Here is a 24,808-nt window from a genome sequence, read left to right as displayed (position 1 = left end):
GATCCAATTTGGATATATTAAGCGTATATCCCTGCTCTAATTACTTAGGTCCACTGAAAGATGAATATATACCTATCAATCACAATTGTATTTTAATCTATGATATAAGAGGGGGGGGGGGGGGGTTCACAAGCAAAAGCATGGTGTTCTGAAAATAAGTATTGTATTGCAATGTTGAGTGCATCTAAGTGGGCTGTCTGGGGTCCTGTCATGCAACCTCACAGACATCTGGTTACATGGTAAAGCTTGTAAAATAAAAATACAAATAATGTATAGGCCTGCATCAATATACCCCAATTATCCACAATAATATTAGAAAACCACTAAACAGGAAGTCAGCTTTGGTCACATTACAATGCAGTGCTTTACTTACAAGTCTTTGGGTCTACCCATCTAAACACTGCTGCAATGCACACACCCCAGTAGCAAGTGCCTTTGTATAACTACTAGAGTGAAAGCGTGTCTGTAAAGACCGCAGGTACTTAGTTACAAAGTTATTATACAGTATTTGTAAGAATTAGTTTGAATTTACAACTTTAGTATCTGACTGTTTCATAACTGAAAGACAGGTTGCAATTCAGCTTTTTCCAAAAGCAATTCATGTTCTGCAGAAAAAAGATTCAAAATGCACTCAAACAGGTGGTGAACTCTGATTACTCATTCAGCCAAACACTAAGTTGTTGAATGACTGCTGAGCCATAAAGTTAAAATGCATACAGCTACCAGTGGGGATCCATTATGTAATTCTTCCTTTTACAAGTTGATAATACTGGTATAACCATTGTGCTTATCCTCTTGTAAACTGCGGTTCTTATTTGTGAAATTATAGGATACCTACAAGTGTTTTTCACTGAGGACTGTGTACATGTTCAACTTCACTACAGTGAAGTTCAATATTCAAACAACCGCAACTGAAAAAATAGCCAATCAAGTTGTAGAAGTGTTTTTAAAGCAGTGCCACTATTAAAGCATTAGATGGTATAAAGAGGATAGAAGTTTGGTTTCCAGGGGTTGTAAAAAATTTCTATAACAAGCATGATTAGAGGCAGTAATCTGGACTCGTGCCTAACAAATCATCACTAGCTTGAGATCAAGTTGCCTATGACGCATCTTTTTTATTTAGGGTCGACAGTGAATATCCAAACATAACTCTTTATTCAAGTATTAAAATGTAAAGCACATTATTTTGAACAAAGTACAAGAGTCAACACAATTAGAAAAGCATAACTCAAACGTTTCCTTCACAATCAATGTGTAATACATGTCACTTCTCACACTTATCGCCTCTCCTCGGGCTCCTCCTTAGTTGTGTAATGCATAGAAATGTTTGCACAGTAGCTTTAGTAAACTACAATCCTGTGTCCCAAAAATATCTCAGTTGGTCCCTTAACTAAAATAAAGGGAATGACAACAAAATGAAAGTATCTGATGAACGGATCTGACCTAAATTAACTAAAGTGGCCGCTAGCCAAGCAAGTTACTGCACTTAGCAAATCACTTTCACACATATAGACTGATCGGTTCTGAGGGGTTTTCCAGCATTTGGAGTACAAGAATGTTTATGGTGAAGCTAATAACATTATTAGCGTTAGTATACATATCTTCATGAGCTGTGTAGCATTTGCACTGAAAGCCAGATAGTATAGCTACAAACATAATGCTGCTTGCCTATTAACTAACATCAAAATAAGCCCAAACCTATGTACTATCCATCAGGAACATCATGCTTGATTTTTTTTTTTTTTTAAATCAAAAAATCAATGTAAGAAAGGCACAACAAAATGAGATCAATATCCCAGCCTAAATTAGAATTATTGTTCTCGCACAATTTCTTTTTTCTCTCTCTCCACCGTGTATTTTAGAGTACTTATTTAGATAAATTAATTGAAAACAGTTACCTCATTTTAAATGAGAAGATTAGCAGGCAAACCTCCCAGTTTGACAGGAACAGAGGCATGGATATTTAAAGAGCTTTTGTGCCTACGATTTGGTTTAACTGGTCTATATGCCCTTGATATTTGACATCGTCATAAATCTGGTAATCAGAGTAGCACATTACTTACAACTGATGTAATGGGTTCAACACTTGGGAGACATCTTGAAATAACCAGCGTGACCAATGGGAAAAACCCAGTGGGAAGTCCAAATGCAAGTTAAAAAGGTGCTGCTATGAGACATCATTTAACATTCTTCCTGTTTAAGCGAAAATGAATGAAGGGTGAAGAAGACACACGAATGAAGCAATTGACATCACCTTGTAGCCACTTTGTAGGGGTTTGCCCCGAGCACTCTCAAAAGAGGAAGCAAAAACCGTTATTTCTACTTAAGTGAAAAACATACTTCCTTACCAAAGTGCCTGTGAGTGCTTTAGATTGCAACATCTTCAGAAAATTAATTCAGTTTATAGAAGCAGTGCTATCCTTGCGACATGAGCCATGTACTGAACTTATAACGTGGAATTAGTAACAACTCAACAAACATTTCTGGGGGGGAGGGGGGGCAATTCAACAAAATATGTCTGCTTATATAAGAAATAAGATGATCCCCAGAGAAGAAATACACATTAATATAACATAAACGTTAACATTAAACTTAAGATTTCCTAAACAATATTAAGTACCATGAATTCCAACAAATCACAATGCTCTTAAATATGTGCGTCACAAATCAGTCCCTGCTGCCAACAGTGGAAGCTGTAATACAAGGATGCACTGCACTCCCGAGTATTTTCTTCCACGTGTAGCACTGGGATAAACTGAAAATGAGCAAACTGAGGAAGTGAACTAGTGGAATGATATGGGCTCTGCTGCAGCATTAGACTCCTGTTTGCTGAGGTCTTTGTCTTCAGTCATCTTTTAAGAGACGGGCAGTCTCAAGAGCAAAACCTGGAGCTGAGTCATGTCCACCGCAAGGACAATCAGAAAGTCCTACAAAATCCTGGAAGAGCCTGTCGCTTTCCTGCCATCAGTCCGCTGTGATGCCCTTCTCTCTGAGCTCCTCTGTCACTCGCACCAAGTACGTGGGGTCAGGATAGCCGAAACTGTAAGAAGGAATAAAAAGCCATCACTGCGCCGGTATGAGTTCAAGCTCAAGTAATAGTGGCAACAACTGACAGCACATCTCTGTCAAGAACATGGATGAGATGCGTCACTAACTGTTCACCTCCAGCTGAAAGTGAGTACATACCAGCGTGGCCCGCCCCATATTGAGGTCTTGTGGTGAATGTCATTCCAGGTGATGACGTTTTGCATGCCCGTAGTCATGGAGGTACCGATGGTGAAGATAAGGCGCTGTTCAAAGGCCCGGCGTAGCAGGCCCAGCACACGGTTCCCCTCAGGGCTGTCAGGGAGGTAGGCCACACGGTCTGTTCCTGGGTACCGCACACCCGGGTTGGGATGTTCTGGCTATTAAGAGTTAAAGTGTGATGAGCTTATAAACGCATAAATGGCTTTAAACAATCAAATGCCTCAGTTCTGGGGCACTGCTACACATCCAGGTCTTGTATTTTTAGCCATATTTCACACAGCAGGAATGTGTTTTTTATATAATCTATTACAGCTACTTTGTAATTTTGACAGTTTCTTCAATCCAGGAGAGATTTTAGGAAACAATAAAGACAATCTTAAACCTTAATTTGATAAGAGATAAGGCACCTGTGGCACATTCTACCCCTTCTACTTGGCGTCTGTTTCCTGGGAAGGTAAACCCCACAAAAGTGCAGTTTATTTTTTCAGGGGAATTCCGACATTGACACTTGTTTAAATTTCCTACTGTGTGGAAACCAACTTTCGTTGTCAACAGATGTTTTCTCAGCTCAAGTTTGACGTTTACACAGTAAGACACAGAAAAGCTGAATGCAATCTAGCGTGACAGGCTTTGGAGAGATTATGACCCTTATTATGTAGATTATCCTGCATCCTTAGAATAACCTTTTAAGGTTAATGAACTTCCCTCTGGAAACTGTAAATTTGTGGCTACATTAAAGGTCATTAAAGTCAAACAGCGAGACATCAGTCATGACAGAAAGAGTAAATATACGCAGTCAAACTGAGGAGAGAGACTGTCATCATATGTGCAATATGGTTTCTTTTATGCCAAAGTAAGACTCTCTTACATAAATACACTCCTATTCTTAATTATTCACTGGAATTCTAATGATTAACAATGTTTAACAATCTGAATTATAAGTCCAACAAATTTCTTTACACACACACAAATGATTACTAAAACTTTTTCCCCTGAGTTGCATCTACTGTCCACATCTACTCACCGACTGTAAGCCAGGAGGGAAGCTGTAGATGATGCAGATACACCCATAGCCTTCATGGCCAGGAAGCTCCAGATCAGGATCTCGTTCTACAATCATCGAGCCATTGGCAGGCTGATTCCCAATCAGCTGCCCATACACCAGCCGACAGACGGGACACGCTTTCTTCACTTTAAAGGCTTGATCCAGGCAACAGCGACAGAAAGAATGGCCACATTTTTCCAGGGTAGTCTTCTCCACTATGTCCCCCATGCAGATCGAGCAAGTATTACTGTCCTCGGTTTCACCGTGGGAAGCCATGCTGGAGTCCACATCTTTCCTCTGGGCAGCCTCGTGGAGCATGACGCACGCCTCCTCGTCAACAGGCTTCTTTAACCTCTGCTGCTGTCTCTGGGAGCGCCGAGGCTGGGGAGGTGGAGGCTGGAGCAGGCTCCCCTCTCCGTTCTGCTCCAGGACTCCCACACAGGGCAGCAGAGCCCTCTTCCTCTTGGATCCCCCCTCCTGTTTGCTCATTTCTTTGCGGGCACAACGGCATAAGTCAATGAAAGCTTTTCGCGTCTCGCTGGAGATGGGTCCATCCATCACACCAGCCCCGACGCTCCTCGAGCCTTCCACCGGCTGCAGCCGAACAGCACAGCAGCCCCCCCTCTCTCCTCGCCTAATGATACCAGCACTCATCCCCTGCTTGTGCTGGAAGTCAATGAGCCAGGGCCGCCCAGCTGCAGTCAGGTAATCCCACACTGCCTGTGAAACCAGCACCTCATCACTGCCCTGGCCAGCACTCACACTCATCTCATCAGAGGAAACTGCACAGAGAGGCACATGAAAGTCATCAGTGTTTGAGCAGCAGAAGCAAGTTCAAACAAAAAGTGTTGCTTTTTCATAAGCATTCATCTTTTAATGAGACATGGCCGCAGGAGTCTTTTCACCTGTGCTGTTTTGTGCTTTTCTATATAATTTAGGCGCTCAGGCACACGCACATAAAACCACCATAGCACTCGCTGTGTTTTGCCTGCAGTGTATCTGTGCATGAGAAATTAATCTACGTCTATTTGCAGCGGATTCAGAAAGAAACATAACAGCGTCGCGGCACTGCTGAAGACGTATCAGCTGTTCCCAAATTCAGACTGTAAACAAGGGAAACTTAATCCCGTCACACGCGCGACAACACGAGGGGGGGGGAAAGCCCACTGACAGCGGGGGCCACACGCAACAAAAACACTTGAGAGTGACACTTGTTTTGTGGTGAAAGGGTTACCTTGTGATCCCATAAATTCCTTCAATCGCGAATAAAGCGTCCTGTTGAACAGAGAAAGAGAGGAAGAGACTGAAGCACTGGAATAAACGTAATCACAGCTGCTCGCCGATATTTACACTGAGACATTCTCCACCGCGGCGGCAGCGATATCGCAACATTAGCTTAGCCTCGCACACATTTAGCTTGAACATTTAGCTAGCCTAAGTATCTCCACCACACCAACCCCTCCACCTCGATCACTTCGACACCTCACCCTTTGCCGTAGCTCGTCGCTGCCTGTCAGGGAGGTTTCTGGCTGGATTAAAGAGCACTGAGCTCCATCGGAGGAGGCCTGTGTTGTTGTAGTTCTTAGTTATTGTTGTTGTTAAATCTGACGTACTGCTGCAGTTAAGCTAATCTTTTTGTAGTCAAGACATGATTCACATCTCTGAAGGATTTAAAACGGACGTTCCCCAAACCCTGCGCCTCCTCTTGTCAGTCACGCCTGTGTTTGCCTTCCTCATACGTCCTTGGCGTAACACGGAGTAAATAGCATTTGTAGTTGCTCTTCTTATCTGGCTCCGAGCACACTAGCCGTGTGTCCGCCTTTTACAGTCAGATAATTTGTTTCTCCTCTTCATTCTGCCCGCTTGTGTCTGAGCTTTCTAATGTAACCGTGCCCTTTCTGTTTAGCGCGTGGCAGCAAACATTATTAAGGAAACTAGGACCTACGAGAAAATGTGACCAGGAAGCTCGTCACTAAGCTGACGTGATTGGCTGACAAATGGTGTGTGTGTGTTTAATAATGTGATTCATTCTGTAATGTCATGATTATCAGCTTTTATGATAACAGAAGAATACATGGAGCATGACAGCTTCTATGTGATAATTTATTTATTAATGTCACAGTTCAGAATGTTCTGTGTACTACAAATAACAATACTGATATCTGTCTACTTATCTATCTAATCTAACTGGATATCTTATCCAGTTTAGGGTCTTGGGGGAGGATAGGGTAAGAATTCGGATGCACACTGGACAGGTTGCCAGGGCTAACACAGGGTTAGAAAAACAATGTAGTAAGCATATGCACCAGTAACAATATATTATTTGGAACATGGTTATCATTTACTATTCATCCTGTGGTTACTAAACAATGCAAAAGTCTTGAGCCATCCTTCATTTGTTTATATTTTTTTATCTACGAGAATAAATGGCAAATAGATCATATTTAATAATGTGCTTATTAGAGCAGCTATTTTATTACCAATATCAAAACATTAATTAAAAAAATCCCTTCTCTTGTGCTTATAATAAGGTTACACGTTTTTCTTTTACTTGCCTGTGTTTATAATTTTTCTGAACAATAACCAAGATCTGAGATCAGGGTTGCATTAATGGGAGATGACAGTAATCCGCCATCATCCTGTCATGAATTTACTCTGTCCTTAATGAGGCAGTAACACGGAGCCTGTTAAAGGAATTATTAGCCCTCACAGAGAGGAAAAGATAAGGCAACTCACTGCTCGCAGAGATGACTGAGGAGATACACCACATTAAACATCTGTTCATTTTCATTACAACACTTTCTTGCCAATTTATCAATTAAACAGCTATTGAGTCTATAGGCATCAATCAGTGTCTGTTCGTAGAACAGGAATAGAAAACATCAGTTTCCTATTCACTGTGATAATAAAGGTTTCCTTTAAGCCTAAATATGTCTTATAAAATACAGCTCAATATTATTAACCAATAAAAGTGAGCCCTTTGACATTTCTCTTATTCTATATAATTTTTACTTGTTTTCTTTAAGCTAATTTGTATATTAGTTCTGTTTCTTGGCGTTCTATCTTTCTGAAATAGATAGCTCCATTGACTCCATCAAACAGATCACAAGTAAACTTCTGACTTTAAAGATTTTTCCTGTGTGACAGGAATACATACGATCCTTGAGAAACTGGGACTATTGTGGAGGTCTGCACTAAAAAGCTTGTAAAGAGATCAAATTAATATTGAGCAGAACTGAATTTAGCCTTTTGGTTCAGCCCTCTGCATCAGTCTCAGTTTCTCATTAATTAATTCCCACCCCTGTTAAAAAGGAACAAGCAATGTGCTTAAGAAATGCAGTGTTTTTACAATATCACAGTCTCTATCCTTCTTCTTTTCACTTTATGTAGGTTTGTGTATGAATGAATAATGAATGAATGAATTATGATATGTGTGCTTTCAATAAAATGAAGTCACACGAGACACTAACACACGTTTACAGATCTACACATACGATACTTCACATTTTCAAATAAATGTTGATTTAAAAGTTGAAGTAAGTTTTCATCTTCCACTTAAAACAACAGTGGACGCAAGGGCATAAAGATCCTTCTCCAGACTGATGTATGGTGCACAGTTCACAAAAAAGGCTTTCAGTGAAACAAAAATTCTAATATAAGTTTAATAAAAATAAAAAATAGAAAAAACATGTCAGCTGCTTCCTTCTTTGTCTAAATTTCCACAAACTGCTTCAGGTGAATATCTGCGATAATGGCTACCCGTCCAAGGTGTACCACCATCTAAAGAGGTTGGAAGGTTTTGTTTTGTTCACTGTCCAACTGCTGCTACAGCAGCGAAACAGAGCATCATGAAGCAAAGTAATGCAAACAGTTCTTAAAACCATCGCCCTTAAACTGTACTGCGATAGTGACTGCCTTTGCTTTTTAATTTCTTTTTAAGACAAGATGAGATTTATATGTTTAAAATATAGTCATATCTTGCTGAAGACACCATGCCTTTGAGCACAGTGACTAATGGGTCATTATTCACTGAGACTGGGGCAGCTCCAAGCTTTGTGCACCTGGCCTTTTATTTCTGCAATATTAAATCTCAAAAGGGTTTTTAGTATTACACGTGTCATTTTAATGCTTTCTTCATGAAAATTGTCTCGGAGAATGACACAGATACTTTATTGCTCTGAAGAATAATACATAAATGATAGACTACAGCAGAATTACCAAACCATTATGAAAAAGTAATCTAAGCCCTCTATAAATCCAGCCATGGGGGGCCACAAGCCAGTGCTGGTCCAAAGCCCGGATAAATGAAGAGGGTTGTGGCAGGAAGGCATCTGACATAAAAATCATTGCCAAATCAAGAATGAGATTCCCATACTGGATTGGTTGGAGCCTTGGTTAACAATGACACTGAAAACTGTGCTAATGTTGGCAAGACAAAAGAAGGAGAGAAGGGGAAGTGTGTTTGGAAGGTAGGCTATCTTGTAGAAGGAAAAGACAAAGACCACAGAAAAGATTAATGAATGCAGTGAAGGAGTGGACACAATAAGATGCTAGAGATACGGTGATTATGGAAGCAGCCAGAAGAAGAAGAATCAAAACCCTCTATGACTGTTTACATTGTTCAGAGATTTAATGTGCACCATCTTACTGTGCACAGCTTTAAAATAACGTTTTGTTTTGTTTGTTTGTTTGTTTTTACATTAATTACATCTAAAGCACATTCAACCATTTTTTGCAACATACTTGTCAGGCCATTAAAGGCGATCAGGACTGTAAAAAAGAAAGAAACTGGCTTTAAAACTCACAAAAAAACAAATTATGGCTTATTATCTGGCAGAAAAACTAGAAAGATAAGCAACAAACTATTGTTAGATCATCATTTCTTTAAAAATCATTAACTCACAAAATAGCTTTAGGTAGATGAAAAAAATTGCAATATTGAATTGAAAGTGTTGATAGTGTCTACTCTATCAATCTACAAAATAAAGTACATCCTGTCCCTTACATTTCATCATCAATTTCATCATCCACTTACAGGTCTCAAAACTAGATAAATACAACTTCAGATAGACAGCAATCCATGACATATTATACTGTGCCATTATTTAACAAAACTATGCCAACATGCAGAAGCACTGTGTGAAAAACACAGATGAACTCAGTACCTTGTAGATCACGGCTGGTAGAAATGACTTGAAGTTTACTGTCAGATGTTTTTTCAGTCTCTCGCATAGTTACAGATGAATTTATGCCCTCTCGTTTTTACAATACTGCTTCAGTTCATTGAGGTTTGTGGTTTAAGCTTGCCCAAAATTGGGTCATGCAACAGAACAATGAGTCCAAGCACAGCAGCACATCTACAACATGGCTGGGAAAGAGAAAAAAAAGATAATCAAGATGCTTTAGTGGCTCTGTCAAAATCCAGACTTCAACCAAGTGAAATTCTGTAGTGCAGCTGCATGAGGCATGACTGAATTTTGGCAAGACTTTAGCCGTCAGGCGGACAGATTTGCATTTTGGTATACCATGAACTCCCCCATTGTTGCCTTAATGAGTGCAAGGTGTGCAGGTCGTGTGGTTGCAAAATAAAAGGACCTCAACAACCATGCTTGAAAGTTGGTATGAGACGTTTGTGCTAATATGCTATGTTTGGTTTTCTCCCAACGTTGTGCTTTAGGCCATTTTGGTCAAACCTCTCCACTTTGGTCTTGTGGTTTATTCAGGTGTAATTTTGCAAACCTCCGTATTTTTCTAATTGTACTGTCGCGAACATTTAACCTGCAAATAGAGTCTGAGTAGCACTTGGGGTTTTTGCAATTTATCTGAGCATTGCATCATATGACTTTGAGGTGAAGTTGCTGGAACTTCCTGGGAAGATTGTTAACTGTCTTGGGTGTTTTCCACTTGTGAATAATCTTTCACACTGTAGAATAATGAACTTTAGATTGTTTGAAAATGGTCTTATAACCCCTCCTAGGCTGATGGGAAGCAGCAGTTGCTTAAGATCATTGCTGACACCTTGCATCCTTAGAATTGTGTAAACAAACACGTGAATGCTCCACACCAGAAAAATGCCCAAACCTCTGCTTTTACAGAGGCGCTCACATTTAAAGGTGATCAATTTGTCAAGTTCATTTATTAGCAGCACCAAGCTGCTACTTACACTTTTAATTCTTATGGAAACAGTAATAGTGTGCTTACTTTTTCACACACTACCTTAACCTTTGTTAAATAAATAATGACATAGTGTAATATGATATATTTTGTTGTTTATATGACAATGTTTTTACCCAATTTTAAGACCTGCTAAGAACCAGATTACTTTTGTTAAAGCCTAATACAAAAAAACTGACAAATGAGTGAACATTCAGTAAAAACTTCATACAGCAATCCCTCCTTCTTTGCACTGCCTCCTATTAGATCCATGGAATCAGCTGTTCATAGTCTACCACACCTTAATAAGCTGGAGTGAATGAAGGACTGTACTGTCACCAGTAACCTATACCCTTCAGCAGAATACATGAGGCATGCAAAATGCGCCATTACTGTCTGATTCACATAGCTCCCCTTTCAAATATTAACTACCTAACTTCACTGCTTCTGTCCCACGCATTCAGAAGCTGCAGGCATTGTTATTCTACCCGTTATCATCAGTGTCATCTGTGGCTCTGTCCTCAGTGAACACTCATATGACTGTGTTGTCCTCTTCTTTCCATCCACTGGCTTTTGTTCTATTTGTGTTTTTTCTGGCAGCTGCCAAGCCTCATACTGGCAATACTGCCTCTCTCCTCTCCTGTTCAAGTACAACTGCTTGAAGCAGCTCCCAAAGTGACATCAGCTAGCCACTGATTACATCCCCCGATGGCCTTCTGTCAGTTTTCATGTGATTTTCTGTGAGCTTAAGTGCTTTAGTTTACAAAGAAAGCCACTAGAAGAAAAACACAGAAGTAGCAGGTGCATATGACACCCTCTATTCCCATGGGCCTAAAAAGTTGTGCTTCACTATGATTCATAGCCAAGGACAATGCTAGAAAGTCATCTATCGAGCAAGCTGTGAAGCTAGATGCTTTGGTTTCCACCACTGTATCTCGGCCATTTCTTGTCTGTTTTGTAGTAAGATAGGCGTCACTACATTCACTCCTTCAAAAAAAAATTTTTGCTCATATTTTAACTTTGTGTATGAGTCTTTTGTGTGTATTGTAGCATGACGGGAGGAGTACTTTGTGTGAAGACTCCATTTCTATCCAACGTTTGCAAACATGAGCAAAGCATTTGCAGTGAACCTCTCCTGAGAGGTGGTTTGCGTCCCGTTAATCGCACTGTACCAAAATTGGCTGCAAATTGATGGCACTCAAACAACCATTCTTAATGAAGCAAGCAGGTGAAATTAAGTGGGGGCTGCATTAGGAAGGTCATCCAGCATAAAAAATAATCTACCAAATCAAACATGCCTAGTGACACCTTGTGAATAAGGGAGTAGCTTTTATTCCCTTATTCACTTTTATGTTTTTGTTTTTTTACTGAGAGGTCAATTTTGCCTGTAGAACACTTTCTACTTTAAGGATTTACAGCTATATGCTATAGAACATCATCGCTTGATGAAGGCATATAAAATAAGAATGAAGCTTTCCAGTCTAAAACCCTGCATTATTTGTAATGACCAGCAGGAGGGAGAATCCACTGCATGGAAGCTTGTTTACACCAGTGAGGGAAAAAGAAACATTTTGATTGGCAGAGCTAAGTTTAACTTTAATGTTATCTCAAAATGTTGAGATAACTCAAATTTTTAGGTTATATTCTCACAATTCTGAGTTAGTAAGTCGATATTTTGAGGTAGTATCCCAAATTTTTGACTTATCCATGGCAATTGTTTTTCAGTTGAACAAACAAGCTTCTATAGGTCACATATGAAGGGACCCGAGATTTATTTTACTAGACTGCTATACAGTTTCTATATAGTTTCAAGTTATTTTTTACTCACTAACTCAAACTTGTAAGAAAATAACTTGAAATTTAAAAAAAAAAACTCAAATAACTGCCGCCAATATACCCAGTGCATTGGTTGCTTCGTGCATGGCCGGTGTTGTGCCAAAGTAACTACTTTGGCACAACACCGGTAACATTATCACAGAGTCACTTCTATTTATGCCGTTACAGCACAGGTAACCAAAGTACTCTCCTGAATGATACATGTAGCCACTCAGACAATACCTCCACATCAGCACTGATATAGGAGCAGAAGAAGTCAAAACCAGAAGCAAAGAAAATTGCAGTTCAAGTTTTTGTTCAACCTTGAGACATTTGGGGGGGGATGGGAGTATACATATATCTACAAAAAACTTGAATTTTACAGTGTTTATTTATCAGATAAAATAAGTTAAATGTCAGTGTTATTATTGTCCGGCGGACACGCCCTTCGCGGTCTAAGTGAGCAACTGTGAAATGGGTCAGTCTAGCCTTCAGAGTTACGTCATGAGCTCTCTTGGTGGAGTGAAACTCTGCCGTCTGCTCCTTGCTATCTAAAATATAACCAGACGCTGGCGTAAATTCTCGACCATTTCACACTTCTGTTTAATCCGTTTTCTGTTTTATTCAGCTGTGTGAAAAGCCCCGGAGGAACCCTCCTGAGGGATTAATAAAGTTTTATTTAATCTAATCTAATCTAATAACTTTAATCTCAGACAAACCGATTTACTCACGAACAATTAAAACACTGACAAAAGCTAAACAATAACATGTTTAAGTTATTTAAGTGACTTATATATCATGTTTAACCTGAGTTAAACATGATATAACTGCGAAAGACCGCAGGGGTTTGAAAACGATGTGCCGGGAGTTCGCTGTTCTCGCCGGCTCAGATATTTGAAGTTTACACAGCCACATTCTCGCCAGAAAATATGTTAAAAGTTTATTTGCGACCCAGAAAGAGTAATAAGAGTAATATTAAAACTAAGTAGCTGCAGTAGTAGTAGCCATTGTTGGAAACTGGAATTGGCTGGGCCAATCTGGGATATGGTTTTTCAATTTTGTTGTCCAGGTGGAAAATCGGGAGAAAATCGGGAGAATGGTGGCTACGGGAGATTTTCGGGAGGGGTACTGAAATTCCAGTAAATCAGGAGGGTTGGCATGTATGGCAGTGACAGCAGTACAGCCTACCATGTAAAAAAAAAACAAAAAAAAAAAAACGGCGCATGACCTACAGAAATGGCAGCTACCGACAGCAGACGTGACACCATGCAGCAGACTGTGACAGCACTGAGCAGCTCCTTCAGTGGGAGACTGCGGCACCCACGGTGTGGGACGGAGAGATTTCGCAGGTCTTTCCTCCCCACTGCTGTCAGACTCCACAATAAAGACTTTAACTGATCAAGCACACACATCCATACATATGCAATAATACTAAGTGCAATAATCCTTTCTGTCATCGTTGTATTTTTACTCAGTTGTATATAGTATTTGTATTTGTATTCTATTTTTATCTTATTGTATATTTATTTTATTTTATTCTAGTGTATATAGTATTTTATTTTATTCTATTCTGTACAGTTGTGTACTGTATTTATTCTTATTGTATTCTAATTTTTGCCTCATAACTTTTGCACTGTCCACTTCCTGCTGTGACAAAACAAATTTCCCACGTGTGGGACTAATAAAGGTTATCTTATCTTATAAAGGTTATCTTAACTTAAATGTCACCTCTGTTGTCCAGTGCCAGCAGCACCACACAGAGGGTGTAAAATGGCCCTTAAATAAACAATGGGCCATGTCCATCTTTTATATACAGTTTATGGTTGTGCCAGAAATGGTCAGCTACTACTACGACGTGTAAACTCAAAGCAGTAATTGCTGTAAAGTTTAAAGTGACAGTGAAAGCACTGGTTTGCACCTTGAGCAGCTCGCCCAGTTACAACAATCAATTAGTTTTCATAGTGACCCAGTTATCCTATTACTGTAGAACTCAAGGAAGCCTGCTTTCATGGAGTTGTAAAACTCATAAAAGTATGAAGTGTCCTCGCTCGCCATCAGGTAGGACGACATTATTCAGGTGGTGGAGCTCTTTCACTGCTCTGGTTCCATGAGTATACTCTTTCTAGAATAATCTCCGGCGGCTTCGATCTGCCGAACACCGTGCTCACGTTCCAAATACCGGACGTCACGAGAGAACGTGAAAAACACGCGATATTTCCAGAGACACCAGTGCATATGTTGTAAACCCGAGTTAACTGTTTAGTTGTCAGTAGTCATTTTTGCCGGGCACTACTGCCAGACAACAGTGTGAATACCGTGGTTCTTCGAGGGAGCTTAAATTGCTAAAACAGTGAATATGTAAGTCTTGATTTACCGTGTTTACCTGGTAACCAACTAGCTACTTGTTAGTGCGGATCACCCACCTCATACTAGCTAAGTGAGCTAGCACACGAGTTAGCCTCAGCAGTTCAGCCGTACTTAACACTGTTGCCGAGACAAAAAGGCACAACTCTTCGTTAACGCCACAGGCTACAACTTTCCATCAATCTACTGTATTTTTGCACAATCCTGTCTCAAACTCCTAAACGTGATCTTGCATTGTTTATGGACCTGACAACAGCTCAGTCATCGTTAGCTAGCATGCTAATGTCAATGAACATGACAAGGGTAATGCTAAGAGTGGAAAAGCATGGTGTCACGCTCCGGGGTATTCACTTTAAGCTAACGTAAGCTAACACGCACTTTCACTTTAAATGTGATTGCAAGACATTCTTCTCTTAACCCTGTGAAACAATGGCCTCAGTGTGGTTCCCATCTAGCAATGGCGGATTATGGTAGTATTACCCGAAACCTTTCAAGTGCGATAATCTAATTGTACCTCCGATATAGATATATATCTCAACAAGTGCATAGTTTGGCTTAAAAGATATTGTAAACTTTTTATTGGACAACAAGTATTAGTATAGGACGGATAAAGAGGGCGTTTGGGAGGCCTATGTGCTAATCTCAATGAATGAGTTACGCCTTTCTCAATTCCACAGTGTGTGGGTACTGCACTCTATACACGTGGGCCATGATCTTATAATGCCCACACTAGGCAGTGGAAATATGAGATCAGAGAGATGCATTGGTTGTTTTGGATTGTCTTAATGTTCATTTTTCATTTTTGTTCTTGGTGTATAGGCAGCCTGCAGCAGCCAAGTGGTATGACAGACGAGAGTCTGTCTTTATAGAGTTTTGCATGGAGGACAGTAAAGATGTGCAAGTAATCTTTGACAAGTCCAAATTCACTTTCAGGTAATTTGCATTGTTAGCATATTAAATGATGACATTGTTAAAACCCTGTTTGCTAAAAGTGTCTTTAAAAAAAGTCTTTCATTTCATCTTACAGCTGTGTCAGTGGAACAGATGATATCAAACACCAGAATACAGTGGAGCTTTTTGGGGAGATTGACCCTAAAGTAAGTTTTTAACTTGTGCAGACAGTTCAGGTTGGACCCTGCGTACCATTGTTAGGAAACCTTCATCAGTTTCTCCTTCTGATATACAGGAATCCAAACACAGACGCACTGACAGGTCTGTGTTGTGTTGTTTACGAAAAGCAGAGCCTGGGAAGTCATGGCCAAGACTTACCAAAGACAAGGCAAAGGTAACTCTCAGCAGTATAACATTTACAAAAACTCAGAATACATCAAAATCTCATAGTATACATCATTACCTTGTTGTTAACATTGTCAGTTACATTGACCCTCAAAGAGGTAAGATCAGGGTTTAAGTTGAAAGGTGGAGCATGTAATGCATATGTAATTATTTTTTTTTTTTTAATGGAAGTAGGTTTAAGAGTGAATGACATTTTTGGGAGAATCAGGTTGTTCATCTTTCATTCAATAAAAAGAATTAAGAAAAAGGAAGTAGATAGGGGTTTGTCTCCATCAGGTTGCACTTTTATTAAGTATTTTACAACTTGCAACTTACTGTTTAAAAATAAAATAAAATAAAATGACTCCACAGTTTCATCTGCTCCGCTATGAAGGACTGTATTATAAACAGTAAGCTCTCTGTTGCACAAACAGTTTGAAACCATTTCCACATTACCCCGAGCATTGTTCTGTTTTAAAAAAAATACCTAAGTAAATATCAAAATTATAAAGTGACTGAATTTTAAACTTTGCCTAACCAAAACATTTTAATCTACTTGCTTTTAGTGCAACTGGCTAAGTGTGGATTTCAATAATTGGAAAGACTGGGAAGATGACTCAGATGAGGACTTGTCAAGTTTTGATAAATTCTCAGAGGTAAGTGTGTCAAACATGCACAGTCTGCTCATTGTTTGACTATGTTCAGCTAAACTGACATGTTGATTTGTGTCCTGCACCTTCCTCCAGATGATGAATAGCATGGGTGGGGATGATCTACCAGATTTAGATGGAGCAGATGAGGAGGTATAATATTTGTTTGTTTTATATAGCTATAGTACAACTGTAATTTGGCATTTAAATTTTATATAACAGGTGTTACACATAATTTTAATTGTTTTTTCCTTTTTTTTGCAGCATGAGTCTGCAGACAGCGATGATGAAAGTACGTAGCGATCTGAAAGGGCTCTGTTGTGATTTATAATCTGTAGTCACTAGATCACACGAGTCCCAAAACTCTGATAATGCCTGGCAGTGCGAAAAAGTGTCAAAACAGATGATTAATTATGGAATAATTTGAGTAAGAAATTACACGTGTGGGGAAAAAGTCACAAGTTATGAGATTTTATTTAATAGAATAAATTTTTATTTATTCAATGTTTTTGTTTTTATACATGTTAAGATTGCTGCGTTTAAACAAAATGCAACTAATGCAATGTACATAAGACTTTCAGCCACAGCTAATTTGCAGATCTTGTCCCTGGTTACGCTTTTTTCAGACAGTTAGAAAACAGCAATAATAAGAGAATTAACAGCAACCATGATAAAGAAATCCCATAATTCATAGCACTAACACACATTTGGTATATCAGAAATTGTTTATTCGTTTCTTTAACAATCCACTTTATCCAAAAAGCCCATAGACTTTTTTTGTAATGACCATAGCCATAAAAATTAAATTTCATACTTAGATCATGTTTTTAACTTTCTCTTTCAGAAATGCCTGATCTTGAGTAGTTGAATATGGATGCCACCTCAGTAGTTAACAAAGTGAGTTCTAAGTTTGTTGAAGAGGGAGACTAGGCATGAGTTGGCATCCACGTTGAAGAAGAACCTAATCTCGACGCAGTTTCCAAAGCGACACCCCTGAAGGGAGTGGCAGGGAGTGACTGTTGGATGGAGACATGCACAGAAATCCATAGCAACATACAGTGCTGTGCTTTGCTGTTTTGTTTTGCATGGACAATTCTGTTCAAATGAAAATGTTATTGTTCATTGACTTAAATGATGATGTTATGGGATGTACTGATGTCTTACAACTTCTCTCCGTCTCTTTTTTTTTCCTTTTTTTTTGCCGATGTCAGGTTATGTATTAAACGTTGTGATTTCTAATGAAAAGAAAAAAAACCTCAAAAATGCCTATTTTCCAAAAAAGTAGATTTTTTAATAACAGATTTTCCCCTTTAATGTTTGTATTGTAAATTGCACATATTTTCTTTGTTAATTTAAGAGGCAGGAGTTCTGCTTGTAATGGGTTTTTCAAATGTATGCCAACATCTACAAATATTTAACAATAACTTTTTTTAAAAATATGTTTCAGCACTTAAAATAAACATGCTTGTGCAACTTAACAGCTTGTGTTGAGGTTATGGTAGTGGAGTGCTGCTGTTGTTCCACGTAGTCATGCCTTTGCAAAGATGAGTTTCTTTATGCTGTTATATGAATCATCAAAATTAATTTTCTTACAGATATTCCGAGGTGACGGCAGAGATCCTGTGTAGTTAACAAAGTCACACAAATGGTTTAATCCCGTATAGATTATAAATGTTTATCATATACAACAGAACTATGATTGGAGGTTTGTTTGATTCAACATGTGTTGAATTCTTTCTTTGTCTTATATTGTGGGAGTTTGGCTATTAATTTCTAATAAACTTTACTGGTCACTGTAATTGTTCTCTTGCCCATAGTGGCCATAGTCTTGCCTTCCTAACAGTTCCATTGTAAATGATGGAAGACTGCACTAATATATGCAAGTTCAGCTTGATTAATATTGAGACTTTTGCCGTGTGAGTCAGCATGTTATAAAGCTTTCCTTTTAAGAACAAAGTTCTCAATAGGTTTTGTTTTTGCTGGAGCGATGGCAAAGCTCAAAGAATTGTATTAAGTTACTCCAATTTGCTCTTCAAAAGTATTTTCACGCAGAACAAAGACTGCAAACGTACCATAGTTCTTAAATTGAGCTTCATAAGGAAGGGGTCTTTTAAGGGTCAGTGCTAAGAGATTTGCAGCAATTAAAAGTCCATCTGTAAGTACTGCATTAAAAAGAACTCTGAAAAATCTTTATATCCCATGATCCAAGTTCTATGAAATGTGAAATAATGGATTAATCACGTCATAGTGTCAGGCTTTTCACAGAACTGCACTCAACTTTTCTCTAGCCTTTAAAAGGGAAATTCAGGGGCTTTCCATCTTCTTTGTTTACTAGAAGGAACTACCCAAAGGTCACAAGTACTGTAGTTCACCTCAGTGAAGTTCGTGGGCTAGATAAACTATTGCTATAAGATTATAGTTTGTTGATGAAAGATGTCAGTGATGATCCCAACTTCTCATAACAAAAGCCTGTTTTTTATATATATATATATATATATATATATATATATATATAAACATAACTTCAAGGAAGTTGGCCCATTTTTTATATGAGCAGCTTCAAAATTTTATGTTGTGTGTGCAGTTACCCGATCCGTGTCCTGTATTCTGCAGTTCACATTTTCACCACTGTGTGGTGAGTATATTCCAGAGCTTCTAATCTAATGTGAGATGTTTAGGTGCTGCATGTTAGGTATGCGTCAGCAGTCTGGACCCAGAGAACAGGAAAACACAATGCAAGCACCTTTTCAACACCCTCCCCAGTAAAACTGAACTGTGGGCTTAAACCCACAATAGGTGGCTTAGGGAGTCACGAAAAGGCCATAATACTACTCTCAATAGAGATGCTCAACTGGACCAAAGTCAAAGTGTCAGAATTTTAAAAAAAAAGAAGATAAACACTATTTAACACAAAGTTGTTTTATTTAAAAGTTGTTTGTTCCATCATATTAAACAGGCAACTTCAAAGGTGACCTGCTGTAGAAAATTAATATTTCTACCAATTATATTTGTATATAACCTTTACAGTGAGCAAAAACAACCCTGGAACAAACATATAGTCACTCTGGGCTGTGGAAACGTGAACTCAGATTCAACATCGAGGTTAATGCAAACAGATCATAGAAACTAGCAGAAACTGTTACTGCCAGCGTTTTGTTTAAATGGCTGAAAGGAGAAAATCAGTGAGCTCAGCATAATCCTTTCAAAGCACTGCAGCCGTCCCTTTGGCTGTCCTGGTCAGCATGATGCTCCAGTGCAGATGCTCAATGCCAGGCCTGCTCTCCCCTCTTCCTCTCCAACCGTGGATTTTCCACCGCTTTATCTGACCTGAGCCTCCAAACTATTCCAGCCCACACAATGTAAAACTCTGCCTAATCAGTTCTGTTGCCATCAGCCCAATTTGTACCAATCCAGAGAACAAATGGAGAAATTGAGAAATTCCTCGTGCTTTATAGATCACACCTCTGATTAGTCAATGTGAACTGCTGATGCTACTTTAACTAGATGAAATAAAAAGAAAATAGTTTAAAATCATTTAAAAAAAATTCACACAGTATTAATATTATCTTCAGTGCTTGGAGAAATATCTGGATTGCTGGAAAATCAAACAAGTTAGTGCAGTTAGTTCACTGCACTAACAGGTTCTTCCCACCACTTGCTCACTGCTCTTGTTTTTGAGGTTCAAGACCACTGCAGTTTCTCAGGGGGGGTTCAGAGTCAGCGATGGGCTACTGATTGGTGTTTTATTGCCAGCTTTTTTGGTTGAATGCTTCAGCCAGGCTGTTGGAGGTACATAGGTGCTCTCATTCTCCTGCAATGAACCCAGAGTTGTAGCTGAAGCCCTAAAAAGATGGAAAACCACATGGAAATGTAAGAAGTCCAAACTGTAAATGCTTGCCAACCATGATTTTTGTTCTCTGGCCCACTTTGATTAGTTCATGGCCTTTTATGTTTATGTTTTTCTTTTACAATAAGCTGAGGGTAATCAAGGCAAGAAAAGGGTTAAATTGCTTTGTTTTGATTTGCGGTATTGTGCAGTGACCCCTCCCCTGGACTTTGTGGCACTGCCTTGGACCTGGGGTGTTATAAAAAGGCCCCCGAGCTCCCCCTGCTCTGGTAAAGAGGCTGAATGTCTGCAGGACATGCTTACCGTTTGTCTATCCATGTTCTTCTACTAACAACCAGCGGGGTTGGCATATAGATGCGCAGAGACTGGCGTACTGCTCCACTCAGGAGCTCTCTATGACAGAAAGCAGAACAGCAGATTATTTGCAGTTGCACGAGAGTTGCAAGTTAGTAAGGTGTAAATTTTGTCGCTATTAGATTGAGAGAGGTCTTTTTTCGGTTTAAGAGCAAATTTTGCTCTTTGTTTTTTAGTGTCAAACTCAGTCAATCCTGTGGAGAAACATCTTCTCCTTTTAGTTGATTAGTTGTTGACTTTTCATCCCTCCACTCAGAAGTTGCTTTTTGACCTTTCGCCACCATGTGGGAGTTCAGGTCCATGTCTTTCTGGCGGGCGGTGTTTGCTGAGTTCTATGGCACAATGTTCTTCGTGTTCTTCGGGCTGGGGGCGGCCCTCCGCTGGACCACCGGGCCCCATAATGTTCTTCATGTTGCCTTTTGCTTTGGTTTGGCGGCCGCCACCTTCATCCAGTCTATTGGCCACATCAGTGGAGGACACATCAACCCAGCCGTTACCTTTGCCTACCTGATTGGCTCTCAGATGTCCCTGTTCCGTGCTTTCTTCTACATCATTGCCCAGTGTCTCGGAGCGCTGGCTGGTGCTGCTGTGCTCTATGGGGTCACACCCAACAACATGCGGGGAAACTTGGCACTGAACACGGTAAGATTGCCGTCACCTGCTGTTACCTATCATTTTCCCATACTCGGAAAGGAACTATAAATTAAAATACTTTACAACTAGGTGCACTCTTTCTTGAGACTGGATGGATGTATTGAAAGCTAAATGTCTGTTTCAATTTCAAACAGTGTTTGTCTTGACTTCTCAGTTCAATCCATCCCTCTGTCTTTCCCTCTGCAGCTGCAGCCAGGCATCAGCTTGGGCATGGCCACCACAATTGAGATTTTCCTCACCCTCCAGCTTGTCGTCTGCATCTTTGCTGTGACAGATGAGAGACGCAACGGACGCCTGGGCTCTGCTGCTTTGGCCATTGGCTTCTCTGTGCTCATGGGGCATCTTCTTGGGGTAAAAACCAACCCGGGGTCTATAAACTTGAAAATACACTCCGGGTTCATACAACTATATCCTAACAAGCTAAACAAGCACCTTTACAGTCCTAATCCCGACTTCTTTCTCTTACCTAGATGTACTACACTGGCGCCGGAATGAACCCTGCAAGGTCCTTTGCTCCAGCTGTTCTGGTCAGGAATTTTGTCAACCATTGGGTAAGATAACTGTATCTGCAAAATGACTTCACACCATAGCATGAACATGACATCCTCAGACTAAACAACACTGTCTGCTCTCTGTCATATCTGTAAACAACAGGTGTACTGGGTGGGTCCTATGATTGGTGGTGCCATGGGTGCCTTGCTGTATGACTTCATGCTGTTCCCTCGTTTCCGTGGCCTCTCCGAGAGGCTCGCCACACTGAAGGGCGCCCGATCCCCAGAGGCCGACGGCCAGCAGGACACCCGCGGGGAGCCCATCGAGCTCAAGACACAAGCCCTATAAGCCCGGAGTTAGAAGATTGGCTTTTCTGAACCCCCTCCTCCCGCCCACCTCATCCCTCACCTGTCATGCCTCCCTCTGCACCCTCAGTTCCTGGTCCATCCTCAGCCCACACACTATTTTTGCACACATACCTCCTCCCTGTCTCAACACATGCTACTATAGATCCCAAACGTTTTGTTTTCCTTTTTTTGAATCTAGAACTGGACCTCCTGATTTACAGTAAAGGGGCACCCACAGCCCTGGTCATCCTTTCTGATTTTACCACTACCCATCCTACATTTTCTTCTTCTCCCCTTGGATCACAGGACAAAGATGGAGGGTTGGAAGAAGACTTGCCACTGACAGAAGCACCCTGTGCCCTGTAGTGTGGGGAGTCAGTCACTCCTGGCTGACCAGGTGGCTATATACTGCTCAGGACAGGGGCTGCTATTGCTGTCTTTCCTTTGCTTCCCTTTCTCTTTCTTTTCTATTTTTTCCCTCCTTCCTATTTTGTAGTCTGCTAGGAGTGACGCTACAATAGAGCAGGGGACTTCTGAATGCTTTTTTCCCCCGTTTTGATCCAGTGTGATCTCGCCCTTTGTTTGTTTTGTTCCATGAACTTTGGGTAAATTACATGTAGTTATTGTACTTCACTAGTATTTATTTGGCTTATGTGCAAGTGCATGCGTGATGAGGAGTGAGAGAAAGACAGTGTGCTTGCGTGTCTGTGTGCATGTGTATGCTTGTGTGTTTGTTTTAACTGATCATTCCTTTGTTTGTGTTTTGAGTTTTCTTTTCATCTATTTTGCCAGCTTTTTTAGAGAAAGACGCTCCCTTTTTATTGCGCTCGCTAAAACCACAAAAGTCCAATACACCAATTCAATCAATTCCATGTTTAGAGTGGTCCTATTGTTTTTTAATAGCAGTTGAAGATTATCAATGCATTTGAATCCAGTCAGATTCAGGCAGTTCCAGGTTTGTGTCTCATCTAGTGAAGCACACGCACTCACATTCATATTTGTATTAAAATAAACAACAAAAACACCCAGTGAAATTATTTGAACTTTCAGAAATTCAGTGAAGTTATAATTGCAAATCCCTAAATTGTATTATTGCACCCATATATGCTAACCATTGTTTGTTTGTTTTAATGATTTCATTTCAGTGGGAAATCCGCTGGTTTACATAACCTCCACCATATCCCAAAACAGCTTCCTGAGAATTTGTTTTGGATGGTGACTTCCTGAGTTCATTTTTTTCTCCAAGCTTTAAAGCAGCGCTTACCAGATATTCATGTACAAGTGTGTAAAACTGGTTTGCTTTTACCTTCACGTGCCTGCCATGGTAAAACAAAGAGAGCAAACCTGACAGGAACAAGCATTTTCTCTTTAGACTGTGCTGTTTGACATGACTGAAGGGTCGTTCTACATCAGCTTGAGGTTAGAAATGAAAGAGTGCATGAGGTGTGACGGCTTCTTGCTGGTGTTAGCAAACACCTGGTGACTTCTCTTTTCTTAACTGTGCTGGGTGGCTCTCAAAGAGTGAGATCACTTCACTGGACAAGGCCCTCGGATATTTTGGGGGAAGAGACTGAACTCTTTAGTGTGCTTGTACAGGGCGGTGGATGTACACCTTTATTTTCATACAGTCTACACATGAGAGAATGAACTTTGAAGTTGAATTGGCCTGATGTCCCCTCTCTCTTCCATCCCTCCTTCACTCACCCTACCTCCTCCCTTTGTTCACCAGGCAGCCACTCTGTTCCTCTGTCATGAGGGAACATCTTCAGCTGCTGGGATGGAGGGAAGGGGACAAGGTACCGAGATAAGTTAGCATTTTACAAATTACACCAGAGCAGTCACTGAACCAGATATGTAAGCTGATTCTCTTTCTGCTTCCTCTACATAATCTTTGTGTGTGTGTGTGTGTGATTTCCCTGGCAGTGGTTGAGTAGAAATTACATTTTAATGGCCTGTTGAAACTAGAACTTGTTTTCTAATGGGGGGGAAAAGCTTTGTGATGTACAGTGTATAGTGTTCTTCTTTTTTAATTTCATGACTGTTGAAACTGGACAGACAGGAAATATAATACGCTAGCTATGCAATGTCTCCCATTTGGCTAATGGATTATGGAAGCGACGCTGGTTATGTTATACAGCAATATGGTTTAATTCAATAGACAGCCTTTGTGGTAACAGGCATACCTTCCCAATCAAAATGCCATTGCTTATTTTTATATTTAAAAGAAAATCTGAAAATTATTAAGTTTCCAACTCCTGTTTTGTCTCCTTTCTTTTAGAGTAAGTGTAATAAAAAGAAATACAGGATTTAGATATATGCTTTCAGTCAGCATAGACCAATAAAGCAATTCTTATATTTATACAGCAATCGTCATATAGTTAATAACACACTTCTCACTCCCAAACGAATCATTTCCATAAACAAATCAGATGAGATTGTGTACCTCGAAAGCTGTAATTCATCTGTCCGCAGCTGCTTGTACTGAAGAATATTTTCCACTGTGCAGTGATAACTCATGGATCTTGACTTAAGGGAGAAATGACCAATTTCTTGTAAATAAATTCAA

The 24,808-nt window shown here is 39.9% G+C and overlaps 3 protein-coding genes across 6 annotated transcripts; 2 read left to right on the top strand and 1 right to left on the bottom strand.

Annotated features, from left to right (window-relative positions):
* Window positions 1-1,132: 1,132 nt before the first annotated feature.
* Window positions 1,133-6,263, bottom strand: dtx3 (deltex E3 ubiquitin ligase 3). 4 transcript variants are annotated; one of them, XM_026154721.1, is made up of 5 exons: window positions 5,779-5,845; window positions 5,526-5,566; window positions 4,271-5,073; window positions 3,187-3,404; window positions 1,133-3,040 (listed from the first exon to the last, which is right to left on the bottom strand). In XM_026154721.1, exons 2-5 carry the CDS (start codon window positions 5,536-5,538, stop codon window positions 2,965-2,967), a joined length of 1,110 nt encoding a protein of 369 aa, XP_026010506.1. In that variant the 5' UTR covers window positions 5,539-5,566; window positions 5,779-5,845; the 3' UTR covers window positions 1,133-2,964. The 4 variants fall into 4 exon arrangements, with proteins under 4 accessions (XP_026010506.1, XP_026010508.1, XP_026010509.1 ...); XM_026154723.1 differs by lacking the exons at window positions 5,526-5,566; window positions 5,779-5,845 and adding an exon at window positions 6,237-6,263; XM_026154724.1 differs by lacking the exon at window positions 5,526-5,566 and having other exon boundaries at window positions 5,779-5,912.
* Window positions 6,264-14,430: 8,167 nt separating this feature from the next.
* Window positions 14,431-18,347, top strand: ptges3a (prostaglandin E synthase 3a (cytosolic)). The gene is made up of 8 exons (XM_026154939.1): window positions 14,431-14,617; window positions 15,443-15,556; window positions 15,651-15,720; window positions 15,810-15,908; window positions 16,465-16,554; window positions 16,645-16,701; window positions 16,813-16,840; window positions 17,393-18,347. Coding segments are annotated over exons 1-8 (480 nt in total). The 5' UTR covers window positions 14,431-14,615; the 3' UTR covers window positions 17,413-18,347.
* Window positions 18,348-20,650: 2,303 nt separating this feature from the next.
* On the top strand, window positions 20,651-24,486 carry mipa (major intrinsic protein of lens fiber a). The gene is made up of 4 exons (XM_026153660.1): window positions 20,651-21,391; window positions 21,590-21,754; window positions 21,874-21,954; window positions 22,058-24,486. The coding sequence occupies exons 1-4, from the start codon at window positions 21,032-21,034 to the stop codon at window positions 22,241-22,243; spliced, it is 792 nt and encodes a 263-aa protein (XP_026009445.1). The 5' UTR covers window positions 20,651-21,031; the 3' UTR covers window positions 22,244-24,486.
* The last annotated feature ends 322 nt before the right edge of the window (window positions 24,487-24,808 follow it).

This window comes from Astatotilapia calliptera, chromosome 20 (assembly GCF_900246225.1).
Source record: "Astatotilapia calliptera chromosome 20, fAstCal1.2, whole genome shotgun sequence".
In the NCBI taxonomy this organism is placed as follows: Eukaryota; Metazoa; Chordata; class Actinopteri; order Cichliformes; family Cichlidae; genus Astatotilapia; species Astatotilapia calliptera.
Note: the sequence above shows the minus strand (reverse complement) of the source record. Positions and strands in the feature narration are given on the sequence as shown.

Bases quoted from the DNA above. Each gene is read 5' to 3' on its own strand.
- ptges3a (XM_026154939.1), top strand. The intron at 15,721-15,809 runs GTAAGTTTTTAA...TCTGATATACAG, and splicing joins TTGGGGAGATTGACCCTAAA to GAATCCAAACACAGACGCAC. The intron at 16,702-16,812 runs GTATAATATTTG...TTTTTTTTGCAG, and splicing joins TAGATGGAGCAGATGAGGAG to CATGAGTCTGCAGACAGCGA.
- mipa (XM_026153660.1), top strand. From the start codon at position 21,032: ATGTGGGAGTTCAGGTCCATGTCTTTCTGGCGGGCGGTGTTTGCTGAG. The intron at 21,755-21,873 runs GTAAAAACCAAC...TCTCTTACCTAG, and splicing joins TCATGGGGCATCTTCTTGGG to ATGTACTACACTGGCGCCGG. The intron at 21,955-22,057 runs GTAAGATAACTG...TGTAAACAACAG, and splicing joins GGAATTTTGTCAACCATTGG to GTGTACTGGGTGGGTCCTAT.
- dtx3 (XM_026154721.1), bottom strand. The intron at 3,405-4,270 runs GTGAGTAGATGT...AACTCTTAATAG, and splicing joins TCCCTCCTGGCTTACAGTCG to CCAGAACATCCCAACCCGGG. The intron at 3,041-3,186 runs GTATGTACTCAC...TCCTTCTTACAG, and splicing joins ATATGGGGCGGGCCACGCTG to TTTCGGCTATCCTGACCCCA.